Source organism: Priceomyces carsonii (assembly GCF_900007245.1).
Source record: "Priceomyces carsonii strain CBS4050 genome assembly, scaffold: Debaryomyces_carsonii_scaffold_7, whole genome shotgun sequence".
NCBI classification, from domain to species: Eukaryota; Fungi; Ascomycota; class Pichiomycetes; order Serinales; family Debaryomycetaceae; genus Priceomyces; species Priceomyces carsonii.
The window spans coordinates 858,848-884,920 of NW_026946680.1; the positions used below are offsets into that span (position 1 = coordinate 858,848).

The 26,073-nt window shown below is 37.8% G+C and overlaps 12 protein-coding genes across 12 annotated transcripts; 8 read left to right on the forward strand and 4 right to left on the reverse strand.

Annotated features, from left to right (window-relative positions):
- Positions 1-291: 291 nt before the first annotated feature.
- PRCAT00006259001 (RNA helicase) lies at positions 292-3,561 on the forward strand (the record flags this gene model as incomplete). The annotated part of the gene is made up of 1 exon (XM_062956396.1): positions 292-3,561. The coding sequence occupies one exon, from the start codon at positions 292-294 to the stop codon at positions 3,559-3,561; it is 3,270 nt and encodes a 1,089-aa protein (XP_062812903.1).
- A 167-nt stretch (positions 3,562-3,728) lies between these two features.
- ALG6 (dolichyl-P-Glc:Man(9)GlcNAc(2)-PP-dolichol alpha-1,3-glucosyltransferase) lies at positions 3,729-5,408 on the forward strand (the record flags this gene model as incomplete). The annotated part of the gene is made up of 1 exon (XM_062956397.1): positions 3,729-5,408. The coding sequence occupies one exon, from the start codon at positions 3,729-3,731 to the stop codon at positions 5,406-5,408; it is 1,680 nt and encodes a 559-aa protein (XP_062812904.1).
- Positions 5,409-7,277, reverse strand: PRCAT00006261001 (uncharacterized protein; the record flags this gene model as incomplete). The annotated part of the gene is made up of 1 exon (XM_062956398.1): positions 5,409-7,277. One exon carries the CDS (start codon positions 7,275-7,277, stop codon positions 5,409-5,411), a length of 1,869 nt encoding a protein of 622 aa, XP_062812905.1.
- A 323-nt stretch (positions 7,278-7,600) lies between these two features.
- PRCAT00006262001 (uncharacterized protein) lies at positions 7,601-7,936 on the reverse strand (the record flags this gene model as incomplete). The annotated part of the gene is made up of 1 exon (XM_062956400.1): positions 7,601-7,936. The coding sequence occupies one exon, from the start codon at positions 7,934-7,936 to the stop codon at positions 7,601-7,603; it is 336 nt and encodes a 111-aa protein (XP_062812906.1).
- Positions 7,937-8,620: 684 nt separating this feature from the next.
- On the forward strand, positions 8,621-9,844 carry PRCAT00006263001 (uncharacterized protein; the record flags this gene model as incomplete). Its single annotated transcript, XM_062956401.1, has 1 exon — positions 8,621-9,844. One exon carries the CDS (start codon positions 8,621-8,623, stop codon positions 9,842-9,844), a length of 1,224 nt encoding a protein of 407 aa, XP_062812907.1.
- A 407-nt stretch (positions 9,845-10,251) lies between these two features.
- Positions 10,252-11,925, forward strand: PRCAT00006264001 (uncharacterized protein; the record flags this gene model as incomplete). Its single annotated transcript, XM_062956402.1, has 1 exon — positions 10,252-11,925. One exon carries the CDS (start codon positions 10,252-10,254, stop codon positions 11,923-11,925), a length of 1,674 nt encoding a protein of 557 aa, XP_062812908.1.
- A 183-nt stretch (positions 11,926-12,108) lies between these two features.
- OPT6 (Opt6p) lies at positions 12,109-14,799 on the forward strand (the record flags this gene model as incomplete). The annotated part of the gene is made up of 1 exon (XM_062956403.1): positions 12,109-14,799. One exon carries the CDS (start codon positions 12,109-12,111, stop codon positions 14,797-14,799), a length of 2,691 nt encoding a protein of 896 aa, XP_062812909.1.
- Positions 14,800-15,674: 875 nt separating this feature from the next.
- Positions 15,675-17,282, forward strand: PRCAT00006266001 (uncharacterized protein; the record flags this gene model as incomplete). Its single annotated transcript, XM_062956404.1, has 1 exon — positions 15,675-17,282. The coding sequence occupies one exon, from the start codon at positions 15,675-15,677 to the stop codon at positions 17,280-17,282; it is 1,608 nt and encodes a 535-aa protein (XP_062812910.1).
- Positions 17,283-18,074: 792 nt separating this feature from the next.
- Positions 18,075-20,321, forward strand: PRCAT00006267001 (Zn(II)2Cys6 transcription factor; the record flags this gene model as incomplete). The annotated part of the gene is made up of 1 exon (XM_062956405.1): positions 18,075-20,321. One exon carries the CDS (start codon positions 18,075-18,077, stop codon positions 20,319-20,321), a length of 2,247 nt encoding a protein of 748 aa, XP_062812911.1.
- A 10-nt stretch (positions 20,322-20,331) lies between these two features.
- PRCAT00006268001 (uncharacterized protein) lies at positions 20,332-21,552 on the reverse strand (the record flags this gene model as incomplete). Its single annotated transcript, XM_062956406.1, has 1 exon — positions 20,332-21,552. One exon carries the CDS (start codon positions 21,550-21,552, stop codon positions 20,332-20,334), a length of 1,221 nt encoding a protein of 406 aa, XP_062812912.1.
- A 431-nt stretch (positions 21,553-21,983) lies between these two features.
- On the forward strand, positions 21,984-23,558 carry PRCAT00006269001 (uncharacterized protein; the record flags this gene model as incomplete). The annotated part of the gene is made up of 1 exon (XM_062956407.1): positions 21,984-23,558. One exon carries the CDS (start codon positions 21,984-21,986, stop codon positions 23,556-23,558), a length of 1,575 nt encoding a protein of 524 aa, XP_062812913.1.
- A 1,390-nt stretch (positions 23,559-24,948) lies between these two features.
- On the reverse strand, positions 24,949-25,926 carry PRCAT00006270001 (uncharacterized protein; the record flags this gene model as incomplete). Its single annotated transcript, XM_062956408.1, has 1 exon — positions 24,949-25,926. The coding sequence occupies one exon, from the start codon at positions 25,924-25,926 to the stop codon at positions 24,949-24,951; it is 978 nt and encodes a 325-aa protein (XP_062812914.1).
- Positions 25,927-26,073: the final 147 nt, after the last annotated feature.

A 26,073-nucleotide genomic window follows, 5' to 3' on the forward strand; every position in this document is an offset into this window, starting at 1 on the left:
GTGTAGTGTCCCACGAAACGACCAAAATTTTTGCGCTTCTATGTGATGAGCTTTACTGTGTGATTCTTCCAGAGTTGAGAGTTGATAGATAGATGTAGACAAATCTCTTGTGAAAAAAGAGTTTTGTATAGAACGATAGAGTCTCAGAGCTAATCTTTTTGTAATAGGTTTGCAGAGTCCGAGTAAAAGTATCTGATAAGAAAAGCTAGCTTGGTGTGTTGCTTCTCGAAGGGAAAACTTCTTCCACCGAACGTTGTCAATAAAACATCATTCGCTCTTCTTCAAAGTTAAATGGGTGAATTTACTTGTTTGACATGCCAGCTAGTGGCCGAAGGGGATGAGATATCAAAGCATTTGGCTCAAACTAGACACAAGACTGTCAAATATAATGACGTAGATGAAACTATAGAGTGTGAAGAATGCGATGACTCCAACATCCATACGCTTGTGGTAGCCAGATTTGGGCTTTCGGATATGGCTTTGTTATGCCAGGAGTGCTTATCGAAAGAAGACAAGCCGGCAACACAGTATGCTCTATCTAACGGTTCCTTATTCAAGAAGATTGAACAGTACTACACATATAGGGACACTCAATGTATGGAATGTGGGTCAGAGAACAAACTAAATGTTCAAAAGGGTCATCCTGAAGTAGTTCTTTGCAAAGACTGTTTGGCAAAAGGCATTTTTAACCAAAGCAATTTCGTCAGTGAAAATGATGAAAACTTTCTCGGAGAGCTTCTTGGTATCAAAGAGTTTATCCCCAAGAATCTGAAAACAAGATCTCATAGAAAGGGCGACCGCAAAGGTGGCAAAAAAGGAAAACGTGAATCACGTCCTAAGAAGGTGACTCAAGAAACTGAGCAAAGGAGAGCTCATTACGAAAACTCAAGAGCTACTTCAATGGCTATAAAAAGTGGAAAGACGATGTTGGCAGTAGGTTCAGAATCACCTACTCCTACAAGATCTAAGAGTCCAACGCTCCCTCAAAAATCGAGAGCCAAGGAAAGTAGTCCGGCAAAACTGTCGTTTTCGAAAAAGAAGCAAGCGACGTTCAATGGTCCATCAATTTCAGAGAAGTCGAAACTGAGTTCAAACCGCTCTGTCCCAACGAAAGGAAAGAGCACTTTCAATAAAGGAGCCAATGGATCCCATTCATCTATGCCCACGCAGAAACAAGCTTTTGCATCTTCAAAGTTGAAAGAATCCCACTCAAAGGAAGAAGGTGATAAAAAGGTACGAGAGTCGAATAAATCGAGCTCTAAGGACTCCAAAGGCGTAAAAGTGTCTCTCAAAAAACCCGAAAAGGGGAATATCAAGAAGGCTGATATCAAGAAGGCTGATTTCAAGAAGATTGATGGCAAGAAGAAAGAAAATCAAAAGGCTGGCCCCAAGAAGAATGAGAATGAGAAGGCTAACTTCAAGAAGAGAGAAAACGGTAAAGACGAATCTGCTAACAAAAAAGCACCAAAGGATATTGCCAACACAAAGAGTCAGAAAAACGGCACCAAGACACAAGAACAAGCTCAATTTGTTCTTCCACCTAACATATCAAAGTATGTGCCGTCACCGGAAACGAAACTTTCATACGAATCGATAAACTCATATTTCAAAGAAATGAGTTACAACCTATATCTTGAAGAAAAGCTAAGTAACGATGCTTCGAACCTGAATTTATTTATTGATTCATCAGATATGACGATAGAATGGTATGCTGAACAAGATAAGAAATATAAGCAATATAAGGTATCAATACTAGTGGATGAGACATTTGCTAAAAGATTTATATCCAAGAAAATGTTGAATTTTAAAAAGACACCCTTCTCTCTTTCGCAAACCATCTTTTTGGTTTTAAATGACGAAATATTTTGGCCTGGACAAATTGTAACATCTGATACTAAGAGTGCAACAAAAAATCGCAAGAATGGACCTAAGATATATGAAATGGTTATTCAGTTGTATGACTGGAATGATCAGCCATTACCGGTTTCTGTGAATGTCCATTGGCTCAAAATAATGCCAGCTTCAGTTCCAATCAGTAGAGTTTTCCTTGCGATGTCAAGAATAGAAAACTCGAAATTTACTAAAATGATTTTGGGAAAGGAACAAATCCGTCAAATATCTTTCAAAAACTACGTCAAATATAGCAGAGATACTCTTAATGATTCGCAGAAAGTGGCAGTTCAATCAGTGTTAAATAATTCAATTACAGTGCTCAAGGGTCCTCCAGGAACTGGTAAAACATCAACAATTTACGAAATAGTATTGCAGTTATTAGAAAACTTGAACACTTATCCAATTTTAGTTGTCGCTGCCTCAAATATTGCTATTGACAATATTGCAGAGAAGCTTTTGCTGAGACATGAGCGTTCAATCTTGAGAATAGTATCCAATGAAAAGGAGAAGGAGTACAATAGGGAACATCCGTTAGCTGCAATATGTTTGCACCATAAAGTATACGATGCCCTACCGCTATCCATGAAGCAAGCTTTAGATGACATACGTTTCAATAGCGGTAGAAATGTTAGTCAAAATATGTACAAAAATTTACTAGCAAAACAAATTTCTTTGTCAAACACTTTTATAGCACAAGCTAGGGTGATCTTTTCGACGACCGTAGTTGCAGGAGGAAATCAATTGAAATCTGTTAGTAAATTGCCTGTTGTTATAATGGATGAAGCTACACAATCCACTGAACCAACTACATTAATACCGATGTCTATGCCTGGTGTTGATAAATTTGTTTTCGTTGGTGATCAAAAACAATTGAGTAGTTTCACTCAGGTCCCTAAACTATCTTTATCTCTTTTTGAAAGAGTATTACTTAATGGAACCTATAAGGAACCGCACATGTTGGATACGCAATATAGGATGCATCCTATGATAAGTGAGTTCCCAAGAAAAAGGTTCTATGATGGTTTATTAAAGGATGGAATAACTGCAGAAGACAGGTATCTAGAAGGAATTCCAAAAAATCCCGTCTACTTTTGGGATACAGTTGGAAAAGTCCCTGAGCAAAGGGTTAGAGTTGGGTTCCGTGAAGATAGAGGATATACCTACACAAATAAAGGAGAGGCGGATATGATTATCAAAGTTTTAATTGACCTTATTTATAACAAGAATATTCCCAAGTCTGAAATTGGAATTGTTACGCCTTATAGAGGTCAAAGAGACTTGATATCGTCCATAATGGTGGGAAACGATTTGATCAACCCCGAGAAAGATATTATTCATGAGGATGACGATAGGGATGATATATACAATGAGACAAAAACCGTTACTGTGCAGATTGTTTCAAATATCATGGTTGCATCGGTTGATGCTTTTCAGGGTCGTGAGAAGAACATCATTATAATGTCTTGCGTCAGATCAAATACTGATAACAAAATTGGTTTCCTTACAGATGAGAGAAGACTTAATGTTGCCTTGACAAGAGCTAAATATAGCCTCATTCTAGTCGGTGATGCCTCGTGCTTGTCCAAGAGTAGCACTCTTTGGAAGGAATATTTGGACCATTTAAAAGAAAAAAATTCCGTCTTTGGCTCAGAGGAGTTCACCTATTAGGAGCCAGTATATGGAACCTTATATTTATATATTTATTAGACTTAAAAACTACGAAATAGTAGCCTTTCTTAGTCTTTGTAGTGTATATATCTTTGGCTGTGAAAGATTTCGTGGATATGAAAATTAAGTTTTGAACGAAAGAAGAAATTAATTTGTTTACATTAAGAATGGTGAAAAAGAGTCTGAAAGGAGAAGGTTTAAAGACAAAAGGAAATAACAATGGGGCAGCTCTGAAGCTGAAGAGGCAGGTAGTGAGAAAAACAGAAACAAAGAAGCAAAGGGACAGTATATTTGAGTTTTCTCCTATTTACGATTTGTTGAGAAACTTCAAGAAAGCCCCTAATCAATGGACGGCCAGATACATTATCATCTTGTCGGCAGTAATATTAAGAGGAGTTATTGGGCTAGGATCATTTCTGGGTGAGGGAGAAAAGCCTATAAATGGAGATTTTGAGGCCCAGAGACATTGGATGGAATTAACATTAAATATTCCTATCAGTGAATGGTATTTTTTTGACTTGGAATATTGGGGTTTGGATTATCCTCCGCTCACAGCATACCATCTGCTCTTGCTCGGAAAGATTGGATCATTGATCAATCCTTCATGGTTTGCATTGAATGAATCTAGGGGATATGAAGGTAGTGATTTAAAGACTTTCATGAGACTCAGTAGTATTGCAAGCGAGCTCATAATATATGTCCCTGCTTTGTTGAGCATAATATCGGTCATTGGGAAGAACTTGAATGTTGGAAGAATGGATCAGATCATATTCTCCTCGATCTTGTTTTATTTACCGCCATTAAGTTTAATTGATCATGGCCATTTCCAATATAATTCTGTGATGTTAGGACTCTTCTTATTATCATTTGGGGAATTGGTGAAAAAGAACCTCATCTTGGCATCTATATGGTTCATTTTATCTATCAACTTTAAGCAAATGGCCCTATACTATGCGCCATTTATTTTTGTTTACATTCTATCCAATCTATTTGAAAGACCTGTTTCTGTGAAATATCCATGGACGACATTCAACTTTAAAAATCTTATATTGATTAGTATAACTATTGTTATCACCCAGGTTGCGGTGCTTTGGCCCTTTATTATGAATTCACCGACTTATGAAGATGCGCTTATCATGATTCGCCAAATATTGTTCAGAGTGTTTCCATTTCAAAGAGGTTTATTTGAAGATAAGGTAGGGAACTTCTGGTGTGTTTCTAATTTATTAATTAAGTATAGAGACATATTTTCTTTGAATCAGTTGACTAAATTATCATTGGCAACAACATTACTTTCACTTGCTCCTCCTTGTTTAATGGTATTTTACAAAGGCTTATTTCAAAAAGATTTTAACGATCAAAAAAGGCTTCTTTCTCTTATATATGGATTTGCTGCTACCGCTTGGAGTTTTTATATGTTTTCCTTCCAGGTTCATGAAAAATCGGTCTTAGTTCCACTTCTTCCAAGTTCATTATTATATTTGCTCAATGATAAGAACTACGTATCAATAATTCAATGGATTAACAATAGTGCTACTTTCAGCTTATATCCTTTGTTGAAAAAGGATCATTTAATATTGCAATATGCCGTCAGCTTACTATTGTCAAATTGGTTCATTGGTGGGTTTAATATCAAAGCAAACATGTTAATACCTAGTTCAAATATCTTTTGGAAATTGATAGTAATCGGATCTTATATATCCATGTTGCTTTATCATGTTATTGACATTTATATCCCACCGCCATCTTCATATCCAGATTTATGGGTCATAGTTAACGCTACAATATCATTTAGTTGCTTTGGTATATTTTGGTTGTGGTTGTTGTATAAAATATATAAAATATAGTTAGCATTTAGGTAGCACGATACCTTGTTTAAATTTCCTGTCTACTGTAAACAAGCCCCATTGAGTCTCCCATTTATTATTATCTTCATAAAAGACCCTTTTCCATGGTTCATCAAATGCTTCAAAGTAATACCAACCATATTTGTTCTGATATGCTTTGCAAACATAGTTATCGAGGAAAATCTGAAAATTCAGTAAACTTGCTACCGCCCCTTCATATCTTCCACCATCTGAGGGCCATCCAACCTCAGTTATTACGATTTCTTTGCGTGTATTTTCATTCTTTGGCTCGACCTGATATTTAATAAAATCAATTGTCCAATCACTAGCAACTTCAACTAAATCTCCACCAAAAAAAGGATGAACGTTAGCACCTATCATGTCGAAAGTTTCGAAATGCTCTTTAGTCAATAGCGAGCCAATTTCGGATGTAGCCACCGGTAAGTCATCGTATCCAAGGTCTATCAAGAATTTTTTAACTGATTTAGCATATCCCAAGAGCTGTTGAGCAGATTTATCCTCTCTAAAAAGGACTTCATTTCCAATAAAGATAGCTTCAAACAATTTTCTAGGATATTTTTTCAATACCACTTTCATCTCATTTAATTGGTGGTCATTTATCGTATCATTATCGCCAATCCAAACTCCCATAGCCAATGTCATATTCAAATTCAAATCTTGAATGGAATCTAAAATCATGTCCGACTGGTTGCATTGCATACCGTAGTTTCTGATCCTTGTTGTTACTCGAGAAAGCATGGCCAAGTCGAGTAAGATGTCTCTTTTGTTAGCAAGACAAGAGGGCTCCATAGCATCCCTGGGAGAATATGCAAGTCCATAAAATGTTGTATCAGTGAAATTGGGATTATTCATAAGATTAAAAATCTCTTCGTCTGTTTTGTATTTTTCATTTATTCCTTCGAACCTATTAAATCCATTCAAAAAAGAGCCTCTATTAGCAGCGAAACCATCCTCACTGGGAGGGCGATTATCTAGCTTCTTATTTAATTCAAGTAGAAGTTCATACCTATCTTCACCTTCAGAGTTGAAATAATTCAAAACAGTAGTTTTAGTTCCATTGGCTAATATAACTATTGCAGGAACAAACCCTCCTATCAAACAAAGGATAAAAAAGATCAATAAAGAATATGTGACAATGTACTTGTTACGTGAAAACCATCCTTGTTCCTTAGACATGGGTAAAGAGTCATTAGATTCACTGACAGTGTAAGATTCCTTGAATAGAGAAGTAGACTTGTGACAGAGGTTACTTGAATTTAATTGCCTAAATTCATCGCTAACTCTGCCACCGCCATAACAATGCAAGCTCAGAACACCAATATTAGTTGTAATGGGATTCAATTTTACCTTAGGGGAGGACATATTAGAAGACCATGTTGAGAGGTGGTTGCTCATGGGAGAAATGGCATCAATTCTAAATTTATCAAATGAAGTAGATACCATATCTGAATTTCCAGGGCTCTTCATCATTAAATCTCCATTTTCAATAGCCAATTTTTCATCACTCCCATTCTTCACTGAGGAAGGATATCGCTCTAACTGAGTTGGAGGAGACGACAGTACTACTGTCTCATTGAAGCGCTTTTCACTGTGGCGCAAAGGCGATAAATTTTGACTTTCATTTACACTTGTCAGTGTTTCTAGATTATAGTCTGTCTCTATCATATCAGAGATGGTCTTTGATCTCGTTAGCTTGATTGGATTCAGCATCACAAGCTTTGGGGTTTCCAACCAGCTATCACTTTTTGCATCCAGGCCAATAGCATCACTCATTGTTAAAGAGCGCTTCTTCCGTCTATCACATTGAAAGTCATTTTTGTCAGAATTCTTTATTTGGTCTTCACTCATCCCACCTGAACAAATGATGTCCTTACTTTGAAGATACTAGCTGGCGTTAAAACCTTCAGGGTGCAAAAGCATAGATTCATAAACCACAATGTTATATACAGGCCTGCTATATAGATGAAGCCTAATTGAAAACACCAAGACTATGTCCAAATAAGGAACTTAGCCTTAGGCTGAAAAGCAGTCGATATCCCATGGGTTGTCACGGGATAGTCATTAAGATTCAGTTCTATTTGTCCTTGTCACTTAAATCTCTGTTGGTTTCTCATGAGAGATATAGGAGCTGGAAATAAGAGTATGCAAAAACAAAGATACTTCCACCCCCCTTAACAGTGACACAATGCAAGGCAAACATTCCCGCAAAATGCAGATAGCCATGTAACACAACCCTCACCATCCGAAGGACAACAACCCTCACAGAGGCCGAAACACGAGCAAAACTCAAGACAAAACTCAGTACATTCAGAGTTATTCCTATGATAGCCTGAAGCTGCTTCACTTAATGTTGGGATGCTCGATGTGTCATCATCACCAGAGCTCCCAGAATTTCCTTTCTCGTAACTGCTGTTAAGGGACATGTCTTGCTGTTGTTGTGGTTGCTGGGTAATCGTGTCAGCAGCAGCAGCCAGGCTTCCTGGGACGTTTTCTTTAGTTTCTACCATATCAGTACTTGTTTAAATCTCACAAGCTCTATAATAATACGGAATATCAATAAATCCCTAGATTACTCAAACGAACAGCTAAAGGTAATAAAGAGTCAGCTGAACAGATGCTTTGCACTTATCTTGCCAGAGTATTTGAATCAGCAAATCTTAAGCTGTCTTTAAGACGTCCAAATCTATGTCTTAATCTATGTCTATGATTGTAAGATCAGGCTTTGACTTGAAAGATCTTTCTAAATTAATTTGTAAGGCAATCTATGAACAAAGAGAGTTCCAGATTTTGTCCGCATTCTCTCACCACACTATTAAAAAAAAAAAAGAAAAGAGGCGCCAATAAGGTCCGAGAAGAATTCCATGTGAGCCAATGCGCTAGCGGTGCTGATCTCTCGCTAGTGACGCTTGAAACGACATTTTTCGCAAGGTTGCCGCGACAATGACGGCCCTAGGGGGGACGATCGGGACCAGGGGGATTCTCGGCTTGGTTGGCCCTTGTTGCGAAAATTGCACTACCGTGATTGCGTAGTACACGAAGAGCACGCGTCTCTGATCTCATCTAAATAATGTGAAGTACTTCTCTTTAATGGTACAGTAGCAATTAATTAAACTATTAGAGGAGTCTATTGTCATCATCCTTGACACGACGCAATCGAAATAGGTCCAATATATTAAATTGGCCGGTCTATAATGAAACTAGAACAGGAGAAACTTGATCTCTTATGTCTCTATTTCCCTAAGTTCGATCGTGACGTATTGGCAGAGCTCTTGAACTCCTGCGATGGATCAGTACAGAGGACGAAGGCGTTAGTGGATGGTAGTGAGGCAGTGTCGCAAACCAAAAAGCGAAATAGTGCGCTCTATCAGTCCTCAATAGCGGAACCCCTAGCGATATCTACCGCGAAGCGGCACCGACCACTAACATCTAGTGCGAAAGTAATACGGTTGCACACTCCCAAACAAGTACAAGCGCACTTATATCCCTTCGTATCACTACATAGGGCTATTCTTCCACGAGAACTGAGTGATGAGATCCTTCGGTATTTAATGGGACTTAAAGAGTCAATTACTCCAAACAAATTTTACATCTTTGACAACTATTGTACCTCGAGCCATGGATCGGGGCTTATGGCACCGGGTGAAGACGATAAGCAGGGAGATACTGTGAGAAACTTGATCTATAATGGAAAACCACCTAAGATCGTAGGTGTTTACAGTGATGAGATGAAGCAAGCGGCGGGCCGTGTTGCTGATATTATCAACGAAAAATTGATACCACTGCTCCCCAGCCTACCATTCCAGAACAAAGAACGATGGGGCTCCAACATGTGTATTGTAAATTACTACGAAAATATATCTAGTCACTTAGACTACCATTCAGACAGACTCTCGCATATTGGACCTCATAATTATATTGCATCAATCTCGTTGGGAGCTACACGCGAGTTTAGATTGCGAAAGAACTACGGTAGCAAACAGATTTACTCTATTGTGCTTCCTCATAATTGTCTCGTGATAATGCATCCAGGATGTCAGGAAGAGTTCAAGCATTGTGTCAACGCTCTTAAGAGTTCAATTGAGCAGAATCCAATATCAGGAAAAGAAAGGTATAATTTAACATTTAGATTCTACCCGAAAAGCTTTGTCCGACACTTACCTCGATGTAAATGCGATCTTTCAATGACGCTCAGGAGGTCTTACCTGACAGTCGAGAACAGAGGAAAGTACTTTTGGAGCTGCGAAAATAAATATCAGCATAAAGACTGTGGAACCTTCCATTGGGCCAATTTTAATAATCTCGAAGGGAACTATATTGCAGAATGCGATGAAGATATTTCAATTTGGACTGCGGAGGATGACGTGGAGAAGAACGAATGGATAGCAAAGCAGTCTGAAGATTACCCCTCGATATAGCGACTAAAAGGATGGTTGTATATGCGTATCCATTGTAATTAGCTAATCACTTATCAATCATATTCAAGCTTCCCTTTCAGTATTGTAATCCAAAAGATAGCAAATTTTCCTTCTGTGGGGAATCGAAATAGCTTTCCAAAGCTAGTCATGGTCCTAAGGGATAGTTTCTATACTATGGTAATGTAGACTGAGTAGCCAAAGTTAAAGGAAAAAACTACCCAATTCTAAGAAAGTTCTTTGATCTTGTTCGCTATAATAAGCGTCTCAGTCCTAATCGAGCGGAGGATATTTGGGGTAGCGAAAATAGTTGCCTTATTGGGAAGTCGGTATCATCGATCTTATCAGTAGTTGATATTAAAGGACTCGAAATCATCAAATATTCCAATGGGAACACTGTAGAATCAAAGATGTTGAACACAGATTGGAAAGATCTAGCTTTGGATGCTCAAGCAATATACAATACTTCACTTCAAAAGACTTTGGAACTTTTTCCCTTTGATGAAGAAACATTGAAGAAGTACGAAGCCCTTCCATCGGCTAGAGGTGACTCGGTGACAGATTTTGGATCTCCAGCTAAGGTTCCAATTCATGAGTACAAAAAAGTCTTGCCTTTGGAGGATAAAGAGATCACTGAGATGGAGCCTACAGAACTCGTCAAAAAGTTAAAAAATGGTGACTTGACATGTGAACAGGTTTTGAAAAGCTACTTTCACGCAGCCATTCTCGCTTCAAAGTTGGTCAATTGCGTTTATGAATTCTTACCGGAAGAAAGTTTGGCCAGGGCAAAGGAACTCGATAGTTGCAGGGAGAAATTGTCGAACAAGCTTCCTTTATTCGGTTTACCAGTATCAATTAAAGAAATGATCCCATTCAAAAATCGCTCTGTGACCCATGGGTCCTTGTGCTATTTGGATAGAGTAGTTGACTACAATGCTGACATTGTCAATATTTTATTGAAAAATGGTGCTTTTCCGTTTGTAAGGTCTACTAATCCTCAATCATTGATGATGTTAGAATGTGAATCTTTCACGCATGGTAGAACAGTCAATCCATTCAACAGCGATTTGACATGTGGGGGATCTTCTGGAGGTGAAGGAGCAATTAATGGTATACATGCTTCACCAATTGGACTCGGTAGTGATATCGGTGGGTCAATTAGATGCCCCGCTGCTTTCAATGGGATTTATGGTATGAGAACCACCCTTGGAAGGCTTCCAACAGCTGATTATTTCTCTTGCCAAATGGGGTCTGAATCAATTCTTTCTGTTACGGGCCCGTTGACTAGATCTTTGGATTTGTTGAAGGTATTTATGAAAACGATTATTGATTCCAAACCTTGGCTCGTGGATCCTACATTAGCTGCTATCGAGTGGAAGCCAATTACGCAAAAGAAATTTAGGATTGGTATCTTAATGACTGATGAGGTTGTGACTCCTCATCCAGCGATCACACGGGGACTTAAAGAAGTTAAAGAAAAACTTTCAAAATTAGATAATGTTGAACTAGTTGAGTTTAAGCCTTACGACCATGCAAAAGCTTGGGAGATTATCTCCACTTTATATTTCGAAGACGGAGGAAAAGACACTAAAGCAACCTTAGAGGCTACAGGAGAGCCAATGTGCCCACAGACTGAGTGGGTACTCGGACTGGACAATGTCAAGGAACTCGATATGCACGGCCAATGGCATTGGAATTTGGAAAAGCAGAAGTACAGAAAAGAATATCTCAAGCATTGGAATCTGTACACTAGTGATGAAGGTGATATCTTGGATGCGGTAATAGCTCCTGTGTTCCCTTCTCCCGCTGCAAAGCATAGAACAACTCGTTATTGGGGCTATACTGCGCAATGGAATTTGCTAGACTACCCAGTTCTTGTTGCTCCTGTCTCGACATTTGACGTAACAATCGATACTCCTTTGAAAAATTACAAACCTTTGAATGAAATGGACGAGTACGTCTATAAACAGTCTTTGGATCCCGAAGCGTTCAAATTGGCACCCATTAATGTCGGGATAGTTGGTCTTAGAAATACTGATGAAAAGCTTATTGAAATAGGCCAAATTTTAAAAGATACTCTTTAGTAATAGTATAAGCTCTTTTATATGTTTAAATTTTATCAAAAATCCCCCACCCTTTCTTTGTAACCGTGTATTTCTTCGTATAGTCTACACTATCATAGATAGATTGTCGCGCTTCTATACATTATCAAAATCTGAAAATTCATAACAACTAGAGGAGAAGATAAAGAATATAATAGAGAGGTTATGTCTGAACCTCGCTATATAGAGCTTACGGACTTTTCAGACCCGCTGCCATCAAATACCAAAGATCATTTTGGAGGAAAGTTAACGAGACAGCAAATCCAATTAATTCTTCTTCGATTAGGTGTAATAAGTGATGAAGACTACCGACGAGATATTGGAGATGATCCTATTGTTTCCAAGTCCGTTGAATACATTATATGGAAAATCATAGACCTCAGCGTGTTTGATGCTGTTAGCATCTTGAGGGAGGTATTGGTTGAACACCATGGTGATGTCAACTTCCCTCGGAGTGATTACGAATTTATAGAGAGGCTCGTTTCTCTTACGCCAGATAATTTTGATGTCAATAATGCTAATGATAATGATAATTACAACTACGAAGAAAAATCTGAGCCAAAGAGCCGGAAACATAAAGCATATTTGGACGTAATTGACTGGAATTTACAGGTTCGACTTGAGGCTGCATTGATTTCGTTTCATTCGCCTTATCCTGAAATACGAGCAATAACAGATCCATATGACGATAGTTCGATATCAGCTGAAACTTTCAGGGTATATGCTATAGGCTTGTTTTGGACTATCATTGGATCCATTGTTAATAAATTTTTTGTGCATAGATTGCCAGCCGTTAGCTTAAGTTCTCACACGGTTCAGATTTTGCTAATGCCTAGCGGCAAGCTATGGGAAAGGTACATGCCAAATAGATCAGTATCATTTTTGGGATATACTGTAGATTTAAATCCTGGTCCTTGGACTTATAAGGAGATGATGCTTGCTACTATTATGTACCTGTGCTCCTCTGGATTACCATATCTGATCTACAATATCTTTGTCATGAAATTAGAAAAGTTTTATGGGCTCAAATGGGTTAGTTGGTTGTATCAGTTTTTGTTGGTGGTGTCAACTGAATTTTTGGGTTTCGGATTTTCCATTCTAATGAAAAAGGTATGTGTTTATCCCAGCAAATCCTTATGGCCCACAATTTTACCAATTATTGCAATAAATAGAGCATTGATGAATGAGGAGCCAAATAACACAATCAATGGATGGAGAATATCAAGATATAAGTTCTTTTTTCTCGTCCTAGTGTGCAGCTTTTTTTACAACTGGATTCCATCATACTTTTTTAATGCTCTTTCCAACTTCAATTGGCCTACGTGGTTTGACCCGAAACTGGTTCATTTAACAAATGTAAGTGGATCTAATGAAGGTTTGGGCTTTAATCCATGGCCTAGTTTTGACTGGAATATAATTGGATCGGCAGGGTGCCTTACAATTCCATTCTACACTTATGCTAACCAATACTTTGGATCACTCTTAGCATTTTTCGTGATATTGGCCGTCTACTATACCAACAATAAGTGGACCGGATACTTTCCAATCAATTCAAATCAATTGTACAATAATGAGGGAAAAGTGTATAACGTCCGGGATATCTTGAACGATAGTCATGGTTTTGACAAGGCAAAGTACGAGCATGTTGGTCCTCCTTATTTTAGTGCTGCAAATCTAGTGATTTATGGTGCTTACTTCTGTTTGTATCCCTTTGCAATTCTTTACCACCTAGTCACTGAATGGGAATCAATGAAATCAAGTTTTATAAATGTCTTCCAAACTCTTCAAGATGCATTCTCTAGGAATCAGAAATTTAGTGTTTTTGGAAGGTATAGTAAGGATCCACATTGTCAAATGATGGCAAAATATGACGAAGTACCAGATTGGTGGTTTTTATCCATATTACTTACTAGCACCTCGTTTGCGATTATTTGCGTTGTATTTTATCCGAGTGAAACCCCTGTCTGGGGTATATTTTTTACAATATTTATTAACTTTATGTTTTTAATTCCAATTACAGCTATTGCTTCGGTAACTGGATTTTCATTTGGTTTAAACGTGCTTGTGGAGCTCATAGTTGGATACGCAATCCCAAACTCGGGATTGGCATTGATTACTTTAAAAAGCTTTGGATACAACATTGACTCCCAGGCCAGTAACTATATCACTGATCAAAAACTTGGACACTATACAAAGCTACCGCCCAGAGCAGTTTTTAGGGTGCAAATAATTTCTACGTTTGTAAGCGTAGTTATTGCTCTATGTATTGCAAACTGGCAATTGGCTAACGTACCGAATCTATGCGAGCCCCATCAAAGAAACAAGCTTAGTTGTCCGGGAGCAAATACCTACTTTTACTCAAGTATTCAATATGGCGAAATTGGTCCTGCTAAAGTGTTTTCTGGTCTTTATCCAGCCCTTAAGTGGTGCTTTTTATTAGGAGTTGTTTTGGTACTCCCATGCGTTTGGTTTAAAAGGATTGGTCCTAAAAGAATTACCGCATACTTTCACCCAACAATAATTTTAGGTGGATTTCTAAACTATGCTCCTTTTAATTTACTGTATTTTACTGTGGGACTTTACTTCTCATTCACATTCATGCATTACATCAAGAATAATTACATGGCATGGTGGGAGAAATATAATTATATCCTCACCAGTGCTTTATCAGCCGGTGTGGCCTTTAGCACACTCCTCATGTTTTTCACCGTTGCCCTGGATGATAAGCAACTAGACTGGTGGGGCAACCGTGTGAGCTACCAGGGTGTAGAAAATGGGGAAGGCAGAACTACTTGGTTAGATGTCTCAAGTGCACCAGATGGTTATATAGGCATTCGCAAGGGCCACTTTCCCTAGCAAACATCCAATTCTCATATTGCTTCACTCTTGTATATATCCTCTCTAAGACAGTTTCTTACTACCCCGGTTGCTAGATCAGATTGTGTCTATGGGGCGCCAAAAGAACCTACTAGAGATTAAAAAATCAAATGTATACGCTACTTGTATCGGATTTCCCACTTGTGATGTAATCAAAATGACACACCCTTTGAGTGCCTATTTATACCCTGGATGCTTTCCGTCTACTCAAGCATTTTTAGATTGTTTCTTAATATGAATGGTATTCTCATATCATCTATTGTGGCCTAAGTTGTCCATACAAAAGACATTAGTTATATATTGCCTCCCTTAAAACGGCAAAGTGAATGTCAGATAGAACTTGGGCTGTCCTGTAAATTAGCTCGACATAGCTAGTCTAACATCTGATTCACCAATTCCCTCAAAGGGCCTCAAGAATTTACCGTGTTTCTTGTTCATAGGTAACAAAGGCTGCAAATTGGACTAAGGTGATACGATGGGTGGTCATACAAAATGAAATCATACATTGACATTAAACCAGAAATACCTCGAGGTTACTGACAACTCTCTATCTTAGCCTTGTGCTCCTTTTACATCTCTCTACAATTCTTTGATTGGCCAGACACGGAAACATGGGGGATAGTGGAAAAGCTAATCTATAACTTGTCACGTGGATCGAGGACCCTTTTGATATCAAGAGCAAAACCTGCAGTATACGGAGCTGAATTATATCAGGCTTTCGTCCATAGAGGTACAATTTCAGGAGGAATTCTAACTAACAGTATTAAATTGAGCAAACCACATGCTTTGAAGAATACAAATCAAGACTTTAATCTTTTCAGATCAGTTTTTCATCTTATTATAAAAGATCTAGAATGCATTTCAACTTCAAGCCGTTGAGCTCCTTAAGTCTTTCTTTCTTCCTCATTTCGCTTTATTTACAGCCTGCTTTTTCACATTATGTGAGCAGCTTCACTATGAACGATATGAACAGAGTTGCGTGTGTGGCAATTGACAGGGAAACTGATATAATATTAACATTTTCAAATAATCGAATTAGATTATCTCCTGAAGCCTATCTATTGGAGAATACTGTGCCTTTTGTTCTTTTCAATTACAAGGACTTAAGCGCGTTCTCCAATATTCCTTCTTTGACGGACTTTGCAGAAAATAACCATAAGTTACTTTCACCATCCCTGACACCCTCTGATAGCCCAGTAACAAAGACGAGGTATGATTTGGTTGTCGATCTAAAAGATGGTAACTCCGAAGTCAATTTTTTTAAGCAAAAAGTAGATCTTTCTGAAGGGCCTAAAAAAGTGCATTTTCCAATACCATCTCGAGGTGTTTACTGTATTTATATCCCACGCCATCACAATTATCCTACTAATAATTTCGCTTTGAACGTCGATATTTTAGGAGGATATCATTTAATCGATCGTTCATCCAAACATCTTGCGGTCTACACTTTTGTTCTTGGATTAATCTTACTGTTCATATTGTGGCAAGAACAATCAAGTGCAAGTGTTAGGAGAGAAAAGGTGCCCAGGGGAAGCCTTTTTTCAAGGGGGTACATTCGACTCGAAAACTGCTTGCCTTCTAGCCCAATCAAGAGAGCCATCCTGTTATTCTTTCTCGCTGAGTTTTTCTTTCTATTATTTGGTATGATTTTTCTCAACGTCATCAACTTTGGTATTAACCATATAAGCGTTTGCAATTCTTATTTGCTTGGCTTATTTGACATTTGTTACGGGGCAATTTTAGCATCATTGCTGTCTTTACAAGACTATATTTGCGTCCTTGTTATAGTTGGCTATGGTACAATATTCTCCTACAAGTTGACCAGAACTTCATCCGATTTTCAAAAAGTCAAACATCTCATATTAAAAATTACAATCCCACTGGCATATCATTTTTTTATAAAGGTGATCCACTCAGTTTATTTTAAAGAACGAGCCGATATAGATGGGCAATCCTATCGTATCTACCTGGATAATATTATCTTATTGGACGTCGTACCTGAAGTATTCGATACCTTTATTTCGCCAACAACGATATTAGTTTTACTGTCAATTCATCTAATAGTTGAAATATGCATTGTAATTGGTTATATCCATTATTCTTTATCCACTTTGAAAACACTTAGAAAGGAATATAAAGAAAACAAGACTGGGGACTCTTCCTACGGTTTTCGTTATATGTGTTTTGCCGTCACATTACTATATTACTATGTTATAAGCATTGTTTTCAACATTATCATAGGAAAGCTAGGTAGCATTTTTTCGAAGACATCTGAGTACAGTTTTGAGGAAGTGATGAGGGATCTTTCTTCTCCGAGAAGTGCATGGTCTTTTCTATGGACACTTTTTAACTTTCATGAATCTATGGTCGCTCTATATTTAATTTGGTCTGGAGAAAAAGATGACACGTTAATTTCAAATCGACTGAGCTGGATAGCTAGACAATCCATAGATTTGAAATAAATCTTAACAAACCAGAACAAGTTGGAACCATAGTTAAATTATCTTTGACATGCTTGATATTTGATTGATTGAATTGAAAGACTTCAATCCGCAAAACATCTTAGACCATTCACTACTGAGAAATACAACCTTTTTTAGTCAGTAGACATCAAATTGACTGAGACTATTAGCTCTTTTCAAATTGCTGCAAGTTTGTAACTGCATTCATGCTGATATTCACAATCACTCATACCGAAGCATTAGTATAAAATAATAATTTTACCCGTAGTTCATTAAAACCTGAATATATATGAAATCTATGAGATCTCTCGTCGTGAGCAGGTATTCATTCGCCCAGCCCGAGTTCCATGATATAGTCTGCGTTGCGTACCTTAAAGAAAGATCAACGTATAAGTTCCAGCGAAATCATCTTCTGATACAAATAAAGGTGTCTGTGAGCAATGAACATGGGGAAAAGAAGCAACAAGGCTCAAGCAATGTATTGGATACCACCAAGGAACCCCGAGTGGGAATTTCGAGTAATCTCTGGAATGATCGTTTTCATTTACATTACTAATCCTTAAAATGAGTTATTTGATATTGGCTCCAGAGATATCAGTAGATATAATGGCTTGCGATCCCCCAGAGCGGATCACTTGTCTATTATAGGAACCTATAAATATATTTAACGTAATAGTGCTCTTGAAGGTTCCAAAATTCATACATAGCACAAAATGAGAATATCAAGATAAACATTTTGAAGATAAGCTAACATTAAGCATGTTTTAAATATGAAGATTAGAAACAAGAATAATGTGCCATGACAAAACTCCTAAAGAGAAAGAGCATATTAACAGTAACTTGAAATTTGTGTTTCCCAAGAAACGAAATAGACGGGCCTGCGATATGTGTAGAAAGCGAAAACATTGTTGTGAAAGGATTGATGGCTTGAATTGCAAACTCTGTTTGAAATTAAACAAAAATTGCACGTATAAAGGAAAGACAAATGATAGAATTTTATATAATAAGCACACTGCTGGAAACCTTCTTGAGGAGAGTACAACTAAAAAGAATGGGTATGACATAGAACAAAGCTTATCAAAATGCTCATCGTTAAGAAAGAGAACAAGTCAAGGCAGCCCATCGCATTATGGTGCTACTTTTGAAGAACACACGCCAGACCATCATTCATGCTCTCATGATTCAAAGGTTCCCAAAATAACAAAAGAGAATTTATCATTAGCTTTGAAGGATGTTTCGGTTGAGCTAATGACCACCTCGCTTATGAATGGCAACACTTTTGCTACCAACGAAGCTTTTTCTCATGTTCATACAGAAGATGAAGTGGTTTCATCTGATAGTTTCAAATCCTTTGACTCGATAGAGGAGAGTAAAAATTATATTACAGACATTACGAGAAGCTATGGAGAAAGGCTCTTAAGATTGTATTTCGTCTATATCAATCCCTTTCTCCCAGTCATATCTAGAAAGCAATTTCACTTTATGATGAAAAATGATGCGCAGGAAATACTGAATCATTTTAGTCCTACATTGCTAGCTGCAATTCTCATAAGATCTTTGGAATACTGGGATAGAGACAATGAACTAGTTCTTCATTCTCGCCCCTCTGCTTCTAAATTGTGTCTGGCATGCTTTAATCTCATTACTTATGACTTCTCACGAGTCTCTGGAGATGAAAATGATAAGATATGTCTTTTGCAAAGCTGCTTATTACATATGCCCTACATTATCTCAACGATTCATTCGTTGGAAGACTTGTCTAGGATTAATGCAGCATCTAAATTATTGAGTATTTCGACTTTTTTGATTAATAGTCTAAACTTAAGTGTCACCAGTTTTAAATCTGACCTAAATATGGGATTCAGAAAGCAGTCTGACTGTATTGTGAGAAACAATTTGTGGTGGTCCTATTACATAGAAGAAAAATGGTTCTCATTACTTACAATTAAGCCAAGTGCTATTAATGAAGGAAATTTCGAGTTCGTGGAGGAATTTTTGCTGTGGCCAAATCTTTCCTACCTAGTCACGAAAACGTTAGATGCCAACGAGGCCGAGTCACAACAGAAGTTGACAAAGTGTGAGGAAATGATTGAAGATATTAATTATATATGTTGGTCCTATTTCTATGAAGTTTTGAAGATTACGATAATTTGTTCCGAGATAAATCAATTTTGGTATTCGATAGCTGATTTTAATGAAGCTAAAAGGTTCGAGGACTTGGAAAAGATATATTGGAAAACTAATGATATCAAAGATAAGGTGGAAAATTGGTGGAGAAATATACCGGCAGTGTTCAAGTCAAGCACCGAAAAGCATACTTCTTTTGTAAACGCAAACGCAAATTTGAGACTATTTCATGCTATTGCAAGGATTTGTATCTTCAAAATTTTGGTCAAAAAATTTACCTTGTATTCTTCTTTTTTGGAATCAAACGACTTTGGAGACTTAGCAATTAACATGTCGGATGACTTTCGAAAGCTATTTTTGCAAATCAAATTAGAAATACTAAATTTCTATGTTGATTATGTAGAAGCCATAAAAAAAATGAAAGTCAATGATTTGAGTGGATTTTGGTATCCTTTTGCAAATTATCAGTTTTCATTTATTCTGATATTTCTGAGTTTATTAATTATTACCTTCCAGAACGATAGATTAGCAAACGATTCTCCTGAGAACATAGTGCTTTTTGAGAGGTTGAACGGTGCGATACTTGATTATAAAAGCGTACTAGAAAATCGATCGGAGAAGTGGAAGATAATGAGACTTCCCATAGTCTTACTCAAGAACCTTTTGAATTTAGAGTTGAAGAATGGAGATAAATTTATTGAATACTATAGATACTCGGGTATTATTTCGGGGCATGCAGTTGGACATTTATTCTATCCTCATATAGAAAGACGTATTATCGATGATCATGAGAACAAAAACCTCAACTCAACTTTGAAGAGGGCAGCACACCTATCCTTAGATAACGAAAATATCCTTCATGATATTAGCCATACTGCGAATAATCTTTTAAATGATTTACTGTGTACATGAAATGTCCAGTTTACTTGATGTTTTCATGCTGGGATTTTATGCTCAGGTAAAGCTCATCGTTACTCAAAATCTTGTAAGCTGTTAGGGCTAAGATTTTTGCTGATAATAAAGTAGGCGGCATTGATTTTTCTAATATCCCTGCTGATTGAGCAAAGAGAGCCGAATGTTGTGGGCATTTTGCTATCGTTGGCATGGTATATGTCATATGAATTACTGGTACCTCGTAGGATACAGTCCCGACGTCAGATGAAGCAACAATATCTGAAATAACCTCGTCGGGCTTTAAAAGTTCTATGTCGTCGCTACAGAATACTTTGCTTGATTCATAGCAAGCTTCATCAAGAGAAGGAACGTGCACTAGATCAGCATAGGTGAAAACATCATTCATTTGAGAAGAGCAACCTGTTGCCATTGCACCGGCATTACAACAGCTTTCAACCCTTTTCTTCAATTCAAACAATTCCGCCTTGGTCTTTGACCGGCACTGAAATACAACTTTAGCTTTATGTGGAATCACGTTTGCAACTTTGGGTCCATCTTTGAAATAGCCATGAATTCTTTCATATGGTTTTATTTGCTGTCTGAGCATTGATACATTGACCCAGGATCCTACGCATGCATCCAATGCATTAACTCCATTCCATGGAAAGGCCGAAGCATGTGCTGCAGCTCCCGTGAATTCAGTTTCGAATAAAGAACAGGCTAGGAAATCAGTAGCTACTTGAATCACTTTTTTATTATTTTCGCGTACTAATGGATGTGCCATGAGTGATGCAGCGACATTGTTATATGCTCCAGCATTAACCAAGAAGCATTTTCCTCCTAAGCTTTCTTCAGCGGGTGTTCCTAAAAGTTGAACTGATCCGGGCAAATTGTATTTCTTTAAAGTCTCGACCAAACCTAGAAAGGCTGCACATGAACATGCTGCAATTAAATTATGCCCACAACCGTGTCCAATGTCAGGTAAAGCATCCAACTCGGCATTAAAATTCACCAACCTACCTCCATTTTCATAAAGTACTTCAAAGGCAGTATCAACTCCATACGCATGTTTCGTGACTTTGAACTCTCCTAGCGACTCGAAATAGTTTGATATATAATCATGTGCGTAGTGTTCTTCAAACGCAACTTCTGGGTTTTTATGAAGTTCTTCCGCTATTTTGTAGGTATCCCTTGCAAACGCTTTGATAAAGTTATCAAGAGAAATAGTGATATCCTCTTCAGTAGCCATGGTAATCTGGCTTCATGATATTCTATTAAAACTGAAGAACGGTAAGTTTAAATAATGATCGCAGCATCATTCCCAATTAGGTCATTCCGTTATCTTGACGGTATGGCCCAATTGGGTAATATCGTTAAGTTTTGATAGTGCATATCATCAGACGGAAAGTGCGGCTTATTTTGATATCGGAAATCTTGATCTTTAATCTACACTTTGCAGTTAAACATTTGCCAAAAGGATGCAGTTATCGACGATATCGAATTTCACTGGTCTTTTGTGGTGTTTTCGGGCACTCTGACTCTGTTGCAAATAATGCTAAGCTGACTCTGTTATCAGCATTAGGCTTCGTGGTGATATCTTATCTATGAGAAATGACTATTTAAATGTACAACAATGCTGACGCTCTTCTGATATAGATATAACTGAAATTTTAATCAGAGATGAGCTATCCAAAAGATTCAACCAAATATCCGGACGCACTGTGTATGACAACATACTTAGATGGAGAAAATGATGGAAATATCTTACATTCTGTTATATCACCTTCAGGAAAGGAGATTAACATTGGCAATGACGTTGACATTGCTATGAAACTAGCAATGGAGTCAGATAGTACTGAGCTCGATTCCACAGCTAATAGAAGGATACGTTTGAAAGCAGATTTATTCATCCTTCCTCTTGTTTGTATGATATACGCAGTGCAAATGATGGACAAGATTACTAATGGTTCCGCTGTGGTAATGGGTCTTGAGGAAGATTTGAAAATGAAAGGTGATATGTACTCATGGACAGGTTCTGGATTTTACCTTGGTTACCTTTTTTTCGAATTTCCAGCCTCTTATATTGTTCAGAGATACTCTCTTTCAAAATGTGGTGCAATTTTTATATTCCTATGGGGAACGGTTCTATGTCTCTGTTCAACGCCAAATTATGCTGGCTTCCAATTCTTAAGAGTTGTTCTAGGGATGCTTGAGTCAGCTATTACTCCCATATTCGTGATAATTACTTCTCAATGGTACAAGAAAGAAGAACAATATATACGCTCAGCTATTTGGTTCTCGTCGTGCGGTATCGGAGTTACCTTAGGTAGTTCGATCGCACTTGGCTGCTTTATACATCAAGGCTCTTTTTCAATTGCAGGCTGGAAAGTACTATTCATAATAACTGGCTTGTTAACCGTGGTACTTGCTGTATTCTTCTACTTTTGGATTCCGGATTCGCCTGCAACTGCTTGGTTTCTAAATCCAGAAGAAAGAATTCAAGCTGCACAGCGGATTAAATCTAATCAACAAGGATTTGGCAATAAGCACTTCAAGTGGTCCCAGTTCAAAGAAGCATGGACTGACTATAGGACCTACATCTATTTTTTCTTTGGTGTCGCCATATGTGTTCCTAACGGTGGACTTACAACATTCGGAAATATCGTCCTAGTTTCCATACTTGGCTATGGTGTCGAAGATTCATTACGATTTTCGATATATCAGGGGTTAATTGAATTTTTTGGGTGCTTGATAATTGTCTCGACAGTTCGCTACATTAAACATAGAATGGTAATATGTATTTTTGGTTGCAGTTTGAATTTGGCACTTTCATGCATGTTGGCGTTTTCTACCAACCCTCACGTAAGGCTTGGAGGATTCATGTGTTTAGGAATGTCAGTCATCGGTATCTTCACTATGCTCTCTTGTTTCTCTTCGAACGTGGCAGGGCATACGAAAAAGATAACTGTGAATGCAGCTTTCTTGGTAGCATACGGCGCTGGGAATATCATTGGGCCACAAACATTCATTTCTAATCAAGCTCCCCAGTACGTTGGAGGACAAATTGGAATGGTAGTTGGTTATTCAGTTAGTCTTGTGCTCGCCATTACACTTTATGCATCATACTACTATGATAATAAAAGAAGAGATAAATTAGTAGCGGAGGGTAAAATAGAAGCGGTTAAAAATAAGAGTAACATAGCTTTTGCTGACTTAACAGACAAGGAAAACCCCTATTTTAGGTATTCCCTTTGATCATGCTCTGTATTGATATGTTTTTCAGTCGATTTGTAACTGAGTGACCTCTTTATTCAAGAAATATTTGATGATGGCGTAATTTGCTTTCATTAATCATTTGCCGCAAAAATTTACATTCAATTGTTTAAGGGCATGATATCAATGTAACGGGCGAGATCGATTCTTATATAAAAAGTCATGATGCACGAGTATAGATTCTATTTTATCGTTGATAACTCCTCTTCGGTAAAATATGTGCCTCTTTTTTTTCTATTACAAGCAAGAATTTTACTCCATTGCTTTCTCGAACGAGATTCTACCTACCGTATCCTTGGTATACTGAAATCACAAATGAGAAGTTCAAAGTAAGGCCCTCGTCATAGTAACCAGAAAAGCAGAGTTGCAGATTTTGCTGTTGATTCGCACAAGCACAGATAGGCTCATGAGCATCTCTTAATCTATCCTGGTGTGAAAAAAATAATATAAGATGTGGTAAGATGCCGCAAATGTCCCAGGTTGTTTTTGCATGCTTTTGTTTAAGGCCCATTCCGCTAGGCAGGACTCACCCAAGCACATCATTAATAATTTGATTCGCTAGATTATATATTCAGTGATATAACGTTCCTTTCGCCTCCCTCATCAGAAATAAGCTCTTGACCAAGATTCGTTCTAGCATATGAAGCGTTTAACGGGTTCTTGTATATAATTCAAAATGGATGCAGCTGATATGCGGCTTTTGCATTTCGTAACTGCAGTCTTGATCTCAATCTCTTTGGTTCTCTTGAGATATGTCTTGCAACTTCAAAACCAAGACAAAAAACAAAAGTCTGTCATCAACGTTTCCAGTCACTTTTTTGGGGGCCACTATTGATAGCCACAACTGACTCTGTTGTCTTGAGGTCTTGTTAGTTGATTGAATGCCTTCAGTATTTCGATACCATTAGGAAGTATTCATAACTTGTATCATTTTCATTAACAGGTCAGCTGCTGAGAGAATGAACATGAGCAAGTGAAGCAAGAAAGCTCATCAATGTATTGAATATCACCAATGAATCCCAACTGGGTGTTTCAAGTTAGCAACTCTGGCGTGATACCTTCTCAATTCCATTATTAACCCTTAAAATGGCGCTAACTAATATTGACTCTGGAAATAGCAGTAGCTATAAGTGGTTTTCATATGGACAATAGAAATATTTAACATAGTGGTGGTCTTGAAGGCCCCAAAATTTATACATACAAAATGGAATTATCAAAATGGACAAAATTTGATTTCTATAGACAGTAATAACGATCACGAAATTATTAAATAAGTGATTTTGGACCTATAAACAGTTGATTTATAATAAGTGCTTACAGTCAAACACAATATTGAGTAATTTCTATAAGTGCTTTCATGTCAACCCTCGTATTATTTAATCAAAAAAACTGGTCTGGGTTCAGAAATTGGTTTCTCCCATTCGGCAGCAATATCTGAAAGTGGAATTGCTTTGAATGGTATGCCTTTACCTACAGTACCTTCAGCTAAGATTTTAGCACACTCTTCACCAGCTTTAAGTAAAGCGATAGGCGGCTGGGGACCAAGACCACTACCTAAAATTTCCAAATTAACACTTCTAAGATAGCTGGCTGGAATATCTATTTCAGAACCACTTGCTTGCCCGATCTGTACCCAAGTCAATTTATTGTACGAAACCTTCTTGGAGCTGACCATAGCATTCAAGATTTTAGTGGCTGGCGTTCCCCACAAGAAATCCAACACAATATCAACTTCACTTAATAATCCACCTGATTTAAGTTCCTCGTCAGACTTGTCAAGTCCTATCACCTCGTCCAAAAGTGGCTCTTTTTCCTTAAGAGCGTCGACTTTTTCTTGTGTACGACCGATTCCAATCACCTTCTTTACTCCATAGACGTTCTTGCTTATTTGCACAGCAAGTCTTCCGGAGAGCCCAGTGACTCCTAAAATAGCAACGGTTGCATTCTGAGGAACTTCCTTAATTCTATTCTGAAAAGCAAGAATGGAAGCCACTGCACCATTGGCCAATGCCGCGACCTTCACACCAGTCTCTTCGTCAGTACCAGCAGGCAACGGAAAGATGTTGTTTTGCGGGATACTGACGGTCTCAGCATATGCTCCACCGGCAAAGTTAAAAAAGTAAACCAATCTGCCACTTTCTCTCTCTTTCCCAACGCCATCAAATCCAACAATGGCCTCTTTTCCATCACTACTATAATGAGCTCCTCTAGCTCTACCTTTCACTAAGTTGGAGTAACCAGCAGCAATGACATCAATAAGCACATGACCATCTTTGACAGCAGGAATTGTTGTTTCCCTTATTATGGGAATAATTTGGCTACTAGATGAAAAAGCAGCTTTAATCGACATGATTGAGATTCAGAAGACCTCACTATTTGATACGGTCAATGCTTGCACAATTTATACCCTTTAAATCAGACAACGAGGGACGTACTTTCGCCACCGATTACTAATAACCACAGCAGTGAATTGTAAAAATATTTGAACTTGGTCCCT